Source organism: Trachypithecus francoisi, unplaced genomic scaffold, assembly GCF_009764315.1.
Source record: "Trachypithecus francoisi isolate TF-2019V2 unplaced genomic scaffold, Tfra_2.0 Lachesis_group1, whole genome shotgun sequence".
In the NCBI taxonomy this organism is placed as follows: Eukaryota; Metazoa; Chordata; class Mammalia; order Primates; family Cercopithecidae; genus Trachypithecus; species Trachypithecus francoisi.
In genome coordinates, this window is record NW_022681454.1 from 4,038,251 (window position 1) to 4,046,491 (window position 8,241).

At 63.5% G+C, this 8,241-nt stretch overlaps 1 protein-coding gene across 1 annotated transcript; it reads left to right on the forward strand.

Annotated features, from left to right (window-relative positions):
* The first annotated feature begins 2,387 nt into the window (after positions 1-2,387).
* HMX1 (H6 family homeobox 1) lies at positions 2,388-7,147 on the forward strand. The gene is made up of 2 exons (XM_033215954.1): positions 2,388-3,006; positions 5,866-7,147. The coding sequence occupies exons 1-2, from the start codon at positions 2,613-2,615 to the stop codon at positions 6,516-6,518; spliced, it is 1,047 nt and encodes a 348-aa protein (XP_033071845.1). The 5' UTR covers positions 2,388-2,612; the 3' UTR covers positions 6,519-7,147.
* Positions 7,148-8,241: the final 1,094 nt, after the last annotated feature.

The window sequence follows — 8,241 nt, forward strand, 5'->3', positions numbered from 1 at the left end:
ACCCCAGATAGCGGGCGCCCAGATGAAAAGGGCGCATGGTCCTCGCTTCAGATCCACCGCCCCGCTTCGCTCCCAGTCCAGGCCCCACATGGCAGCGGGTGGAAGCGCCGCTCTCACGCGCGCCCTCCAGAGGCAGTGGGAGGACACCCGCGAGCGCTATGCGCTCAGAGCCACCGCCCGCCTGGACGTGCCCAGCCTCTACTCCCAACAGCCTGGCACCGGTAGGGACGTTCATCGTCCGCAGTTATAGGATCAGAGACGCGAGGTGCCTCCTTCAGGGCCATACAACCCTAGAGCGGAGGGAATTAGAATTCAGACTCAGAGGAAGCCCGCCAGGCCTGAGGGAGAGAAGCGGAAACGCCAGCAACCTGGGCAGGCGACGCTGGACGGGGCAGGAGTGTCCAAGCGCGCTCACAGACCCAGGGGAGCCTGCGTGAATTGGATGGCTATCAGAAAAACAGTCCTCCCCACAGCCATTGTCTTTTTATCTGGCCCTCTCTGGCCTCAGTTTCCTTATCTGTCAAAAGCGCCCTAGTGTAGACGGTGTTTGCTCCAAGGCTAGCGCTCCAAACGAATCGAATCGGGCGCTCTGTCCCAATTTCCTTGGCCCAGCCCCCTCTGGCTGGGGTACCTCTGCTCCTTGGAGTCTCTCTGACCCTGAACATCCCAGGGAACAGGGCTTGGGAGACCTCAGCTCCTCTCTAAGATCCCAACTCGCTCCACTTCGGCTTAGTGGCCTCGTCAACAAAATGGAAGGAGGAGCCCCCATCTGTGTGGCTGCCTCCAGGCTAAACAACCCGTGGAGTCCCTGTCATTGATTATTTTTGCCCCCTTGGGCTAGGATGCCGGGGAAAAGGAGATGGGCTGAGCATCTTGTCCTAGAGCCCCCGGAAAAGCCCTCCCACTCGAGATCGCGGCAGCCACGGGGCTCTAGAGGTCCTTCCTGGCACCCGCCAGAAAGCGCACCCAGGACGCGCTCCCAAGAGGCGCACCATTTTGTCTCTGCGAACCCAGGCCGGGAGGGCCCTGCTGGCTAGGCCTCCGCTACTCCTGGAGCCCCACCGCCCCGCCAAGCAGCCGGACTCCGGGGCATCGGTGCGGGGCGGGCCGGGAAAGAAGGAATTCCAGGCTTGCCGGAGCCACCTACCCTTTGGGAGAGAGTCTCTTCTCTCTTCCCCCGACAGTGTTTTCCGCTGAAAAATGGGGGCGATGCTCCCTCTACCGTGCTTATTTGGCAGAATTAAGCAAAGCGGAAGCCCCAGGCCTGCGGTCACCTCCGGGAACGTGGGCGGTACTCGGGTGGACAGGACCCGGGGCTGGCCCTGGGAGGATGGATGTATCTCTCCGAAATAACCCGCATCGGGTGAAGCCAGCTTAACCCGCACTTCCTCGCAGTGACCTAATGTAGGTAAGTCCAAAGTTTACCCCAGATCGGAGACAGCTCCAGGGTGCGTTCTGTTCCCGAACTTCCCGCTGCAGAAATGGGAGGAACTCCCCACCCCTTTAGAGCGAAGAAACGGAGGCACAACGAGGGATGGGGCCTGGCCCCAAGACCTCCGCCCAGGGCAGAGCCTGGGCCAGAAAGCTCCCACCCTCTTCTAAGGCCCTGGCTTCCCCGGGAGCGGGCGGTGGGGGTGCCGGCTCGGTGAGGACCTGCGTAACATCGAGCGGGCTGCCAGCGGAGCCCCGTGGTTGCACTTCCTTACATACTGGTACTGAGCCCGGGAACTGGAGAGTTCTACCGAACTACAGTTGGCATTGAAAGCATCTTTCATTAAGTGCAAATATTAAGATATGCCACATTTCGCAGTCCTGTTTTGGCAGTGTTCCCATTTTTAAATTACACGCAAGGTCTTTAATAAAAATATGTGGCTCAGCCTCTTGTAGTTTCTTGGGAGCTCCGGGGTCTCCACGCCGCCCTCCACACATACACAGCCAAACGCACACTCGAGCACACACCACGCGCGCGCACACACAGTTACTCACGCTGGGTCCAACACCCTCCTCGCAGCGGGGTAATTACAGCTCTGGCCGGACGGTGATTGGCCAGCCAGTTCCTCATCTGGGCCCCACAGCCAATGGGTGGCCGCTCAGCCCAGGCCCCGCCCCCCCGGAGCGGGTGGCGCGGGACGGGGGAACTGATCACGCGGGTCCGGACCCAGCGCGACCCCCCGCCTGCGCCCGGGGCTGCCCGCCCTCGGCTGCGCCGCCGCCCGCGCGCTCAGGTCTGGGCAGCGTCTCCCGGCAGCAGCGGCGCTCGGGGCCCGCGCAGCGTCCTCGGGGTTCAGCGGGCCGCCCTCCCGGCCTAGCCCGCGACCCCCCCGCCCCTGCTGGCCCCTCCCCCTCCCCGCCCCCAGTGAGGCCGCCCCGGCGGCGACCAGGACCGCGACCTGAAAGGCGAGCCAGGCGGCTGCCCGATCGGCTGTCGGCGCGCACTCGCTCCAGGCCCAGCCCAGCCCCGCGCGGAGGCAGCCGCCTGCCCCGCGGGGCCCGACGCCAGCGCTCCGGGTAGCAGCTCCAGGGCTGGCCCGCGCGTGCGCCCGGGAGCCGCGCGCCACCATCCCCAGCGGGGACCGAGCAGCCCGGCAGAGCCCGAGAAGCCCGCGGCCGCGATGCCTGACGAGCTGACGGAGCCCGGGCGCGCCACGCCGGCCCGCGCCTCCTCCTTCCTCATCGAGAACCTGCTCGCAGCCGAGGCCAAGGGCGCAGGGCGCGCGGCCCAGGGCGACGGCGGCCGGGAGGACGAGGAGGAGGAAGACGACGACCCCGAGGACGAGGACGCCGAGCAGGCGCGGCGGCGACGGCTACAGCGGCGGCGACAGTTGCTCGCGGTCACCGGGCCGGGCGGGGAGGCGCGGGCCCGGGCGCTGCTCGGGCCGGGCGCGCTGGGCCTAGGTCCTCGTCCGCCCCCCGGTCCCGGTCCGCCTTTCGCTCTGGGCTGCGGAGGCGCAGCGCGCTGGTACCCACGGGCGCACGGTGGCTACGGAGGCGGCCTCAGTCCTGACAGTGAGTGAGGGCGCGAGGAGGGGTGGGCCAGGCGGCGGGGCCCGACTTCCTCCCTGAGCATTGGCTCAGGGACTTCGGGCTTGCCGCCGCCCGTTCTGGGCCATCCTCGCCCTTCTGTGGAACGGCGTCTGGGCCGTGTGGGGCCCCCACGGAGCCCTGGTTGGGCTGGTTTGGAGGCCCACACTCTGGGGCAGGAGCTCCGCTAACGAGGAGATTTTGCAGGCCATAGCTTCACCCATTGCCGGGCTCCTCTGGTCCCAGGGAGGCTGGGCACAGGGGACAACAGGCGGCCAAAGAAAAGAGAAAGGAGAGTGAAAGAGGACAGGGAAAGATACAGGAGAAGGTGAAAGAGGTTGAAAAAGAAAATGGGAGGATGGAGGAAGAAAGGAATGTGCTTCGAGAGAGAGAGTGGGGTGGGGGGAAGGGAAGATGGAGGAAAAAGAACCCCAAGGGTGATCTGAGAGATAGAAGAGATGGAGGGAAAGGGAGACAAAGTAGCGTCAGACGTGGAAAAATAAACGGGGGCATTGAGCAGAGGGCGCAGTGTTGTCGGGGTGGGGCTGGGAAGGGGAGCCTTTTAACACAGCAGCTGTGCCCCCGCAGACTCCCGTTTCCCCTGTGCCCGCTGCAGACAGCCTGGGGCAGGGGCCTGGGCCTCCTTCTTAGTCCTTGAGGGGCACGGGCTGTGCCAGGCAAGAAGGGAGCCTGTTCTGAAGCCCCCAGTCCAACCCCTCTCTCTTCTTTTTCTGCCCCTCCCCCTCCCTGCCTTTGTTCCCTGCTGAGGGCTCCAGAATGGGGCTGGGGACTTCTCAACTCCAGACCCCCTCTGCCCCTTTGCTTGGGTATCTGACCCGTTAGTTCTGCTTCCCCTCCCCAGGGTTCCAGGGTCACTGCCTCCCTTTTGGACCTGCCCTTTAGGAAGACCCCTGGGAGGAAGGCCAGGAAAGCCAGTCCAACCTCCCAAGCCCTGGCTTAGCCAGCCCCCCACCCCTAACACAGCCTTCGGACCTTGAGGCCAGCTGAGGACGTGGTCCCTCTGCAAGCTCTGGCTCTGGGATCCATGCTGTCCTCTGTGTGAATATCAATGTGTGCTGGGGAGTAAGTGGCCTATGACCCCCACTCACTCGTTAGACCACCCTTTCCATGTCGTAGAGAGTCCCCTTGCAAAAGGACCCACATCTCGACACTCACACTCAGGAAGTCCAGGCCCCCACCCCCTTCACGTGGACTAGAGCAGGGTCTCCGTGGTTTCCCAGAAATCAAGGGACTCTGTCTAGTGCCCTTCTGGGAGAGAGTCTGGAAAGGGCTTCTCAGGGTGAAATTTGTTATCCGCTCATCCCTAGAGGACATCCCCTCCTGCAGACCAGGTGGCACCCCGCACCTCTGCAGAGGCGGCTTCCGCTTATTTCGTGCCATGCGGGTTAGGGTCCCCCTTCCTCACCAGAGCTGACAAGTCAGCCTAGTGCCTTGTGACATAACATGGCCTCTGTGAGTTTGGGGTATTGCGGGGAGGCAGGGACTCCCCAGATCTAGTAGCATGCACCATAACCTGCTACCTGACTCTTCTGTGGGCGCTGTGAGGGCACACACCATGAGGATTGGCCACAGGCATGAGTGGGATGTGCACACTCCTTGGGCACAAGGCACAGAGCTGGAACCACGCACAGAAGCCCACCAGTGTGTACTCCCCTTGCATGAGCGTGCAAACGCTGCAAATACACTGCAAGCACACACCCGGCCGAGTGCACAGCGTTCCAACGGCCCAGGGCCAGGCCAAACTCTGCCTCCACCTCTAACTTGTCAACCAGGGCCTGCCCTTTGCACCGGAGGCTCCAGACCAAGGCAGAAAAGCAGCGGGTCCGAGTCAGCCTCCGGAGCCCTGCAGTGGGAGGTGGCTGCCCTCTTCAGTCTGGGCAAGTGCTTCTGGGTCCCAGCTGGCATCTGTAACCTGACATCATCCCTTGCCAGCCCTGTGGGTCTCTTCTTGTTTCTGGGAGATGAGTAGGGGAGCTTGGTACTTGGAACATGAACTCAGACACCCCCCCGTGAGCTTCTCTACCCCCAAACCCATGAGGCCGAACCTCCAGTCTAGAAGGTGTTTGGGGCAGGGCTCAGCTGCTGCATGTTGCTTGGAGTGGCATGTGCCCGTGTTCCCTTTGAGCATGATTGTGGCTGGTGTGGACTTGCCTTGTGGGCACTGGGTCAGGGCTACAGGAATATGCGGTGTGGGGGTGACGGCCTCACCTGATGGGAGTTCTCTTTTGGGGATCCTTTGCATTGTTTGTCCTCCTACTATGGAATGTTTCTGTGCAAGCGGGCAGAGGGCGCGGGAAGAGGCCTGCGAGCTCTTCATTCCTCTGTCTGGGGGCCTTGGCGTGGGGCTGGGTGCCAGGTGGCAGGGGGGTGTCCTGTGCTTGTTTTTCGGTGTGTACATTTCTCGGAAGGACTTCTTTCCTCTTGTCCAGGGGCTTCTGTGGGAGATTTGTGTGTTTTTCCAGGCCACCCGTGGTGCAGCTGGGAGTGGGAAGTGCTCACCGGGGTCAGCCTGCTTTTCGTGTGTAGTATTTTTGTGTCTTTTCTTTGCTCTGCATCCTTCGTTGTCCTCTGGCATGGGTGTGCGTTTGTATTTGTGTGTGTGTTGTAGGGTGTTGGTTTGGAGCTGCTCCCTGGTCTCTGGGCTGCCTCCTATGGTTCTGCCTCTGTGTGCATCCCCAGAGCGGCTGGGTGCCCAGCCCTGTGCTGGAAAGTCTCCCTGCTTGTGGCTGTGGGCGATCTCAAGGTGGGGACGGCTGGCCTCAGTGACTGAGTCTGGTAATCAGTGCCCTGGAACCAACGGTGGTGCCCCTCTCTCCCCTGCAGCCAGCGACCGGGACTCACCGGAGACGGGCGAGGAGATGGGCCGTGCTGAGGGCGCCTGGTCGCGAGGCCCCGGGCCGGGAGCGGTGCAGCGGGAGGCAGCGGAGCTGGCGGCGCGGAGCCCGGCGGCCGGCGCGGAAGAGGCGTCGGAGCTGGCCGAGGTCCCTGCGGCGGCGGGGGAGACACGCGGCGGCGTTGGCGTGGGCGGCGGCCGAAAGAAGAAGACGCGCACAGTCTTCTCCCGCAGCCAGGTCTTCCAGCTGGAGTCCACCTTCGACCTAAAGCGCTACCTGAGCAGCGCAGAGCGTGCCGGCCTGGCCGCCTCCCTGCAGCTCACCGAGACGCAGGTTAAGATCTGGTTCCAGAACCGCCGCAACAAGTGGAAGCGACAGCTGGCGGCCGAGCTGGAGGCAGCCAGCCTGTCCCCGCCGGGAGCGCAGCGCCTGGTCCGCGTGCCCGTGCTCTACCACGAAAGTCCCCCTGCCGCGGCCGCCGCCGGGCCCCCGGCCACCCTGCCCTTCCCGCTGGCTCCCGCCGCGCCCGCGCCGCCCCCACCGCTGCTCGGCTTCTCTGGGGCCCTCGCCTACCCGCTGGCCGCCTTCCCGGCCGCCGCCTCCGTGCCCTTTCTGCGGGCGCAGATGCCCGGCCTGGTGTGAGCCCCGCCCGCCGGGCCCTCTCCCCGCGACCCTGTGGACCTGTGTGGACGCGCGATCCAGCGGCAAGCACGGGGCGCAGGGAGCGTTAGGGGGAGGGATGGCCGCTCCTGTGGCCTTCTAGACACCTCGGGAGCGCAGGCCGCGGCCGAGCGGGCCTCAGCCCTTGTGGGGAGCGCCTCTAGAATGTAATGGGACGCCCCACCCAGTTGCCAGGCTGGATCCCCACTCGAGCAGGGGGCAATGCAGAGACTCTGGGCTGCGCAGCCACGGCCACCCCGGCCTCAGCAAGGAGCGGTCGGCCACGGCCACCCGCGGCAGCTGCCCTCAGGCCAAGCCCAGCACAGCAAAGGAAAACTCGGAACCGGCTGTCCAAGGCTGCGCGGTGACTGTCCCCACAGACTGCCCCCAACACTAAATGTCCTTTTCCTGGGACCCAGACAGCAGGCCGGCGGAGGGCTGTGCTGCCCCTCCTGCGGGTGCTGGTGGAGAAAGGACCCTGGACCTGTGGGTCCCATCTTCCCTCCCAGGAGCAGGCAGGCTGGGGCTCTCTGCAAACGTGGCGGCCTCCGGTTGTTTTTTTAAATGAATCTACTTATTTGCGTATGGAATAAAAAGGGACATTTTCTGGACAGTTTCACTGCTTTGTGATCACGAGGGCAGGGACAGCTGAAGCTGCGGTAGGTGCCTTCCCTCCTGGGAGCACCTTTCAGTGCTGACTGGGGACACCTGGAGCCCAGGGCTGGGCCAGGTGCAGGTGGGCAAGACAGATCCTAGTCGGAGGTGGTGGGCGCTGTGCCCCTCTTCTATGACACGCCACAGGGAAGGGCCAGCAGGCGGGAGTAGGGAGGAAGAAGTGACAGTGGTGTGTCCGAAGGAAGTTCTAGAGCCTTGACTGAAACCGAAAGGCAGGAGCAGGTGAAGGGAGAAGCCGACCGAAGGCCGCTGGCATTTGTCACAGCAGCTCCGCTGTGTGGCGCCGCGTGTGCACAGCCCTTTCCTATCTCGTATGGAATTTTTCTTTGGGCCAAAACAAAGCCGTGCCACTCAAGGTCAGGCCACTGTGCTCTTGCCTCGGGCCTTCCTCCTGGCCTGCAGTCTCTGGTCGGCTGGAGGACTCAGGCGGTGGGCAAAGCTGTTCACGGCTGGTGATGATAGGCTGTGAAGGAGAGCTTGTTCCCTGTTCTGGGCCACTGGGGCCACCCTACCTCTGTCAGCCCCAAGCTGGCTGCTTTTGGGCCCTGCCTTGGGTGGGGGAGACACACTGATGTGTGTTTGAGCTTAGGAGAAAGACAATGTTCGGGTCTGAAAAAGTCACTTCCATGGCAGAATTGAACCCCTGAGAAAACCTGTCTCCCTCCCCTGCTTCACTTGGGTGCAGACACTCCCCAGGCGAGATGGGCAGCAGCCAGGCCATACGCTGGGCCTGGGGCAATCAAGGTAGCGCCAGACGGCCGAGGAGACAGTGTGGTGGGTCTGGGGTCCGTGCATCTGTGTGTCTCTACCCTCCAGCTCCTGATCCAGAATCATGTCCTCCAAGTCCCCGTCCCCACCCTGGCCCATTAGTTGGTTCATTACTATAAGGCCAGGGTTCCCGCAAGCCCAAGGGGCCTCCTGCAGCCTCTGGGCCCTCAGGTCCACACCTGTGGGTTCCAGGCCCTGCATCATGACGGGGTGGGCATTTTGAGAGATTCTTAGAGGCGGCTGCCATCCTTAGCCTCGAAGC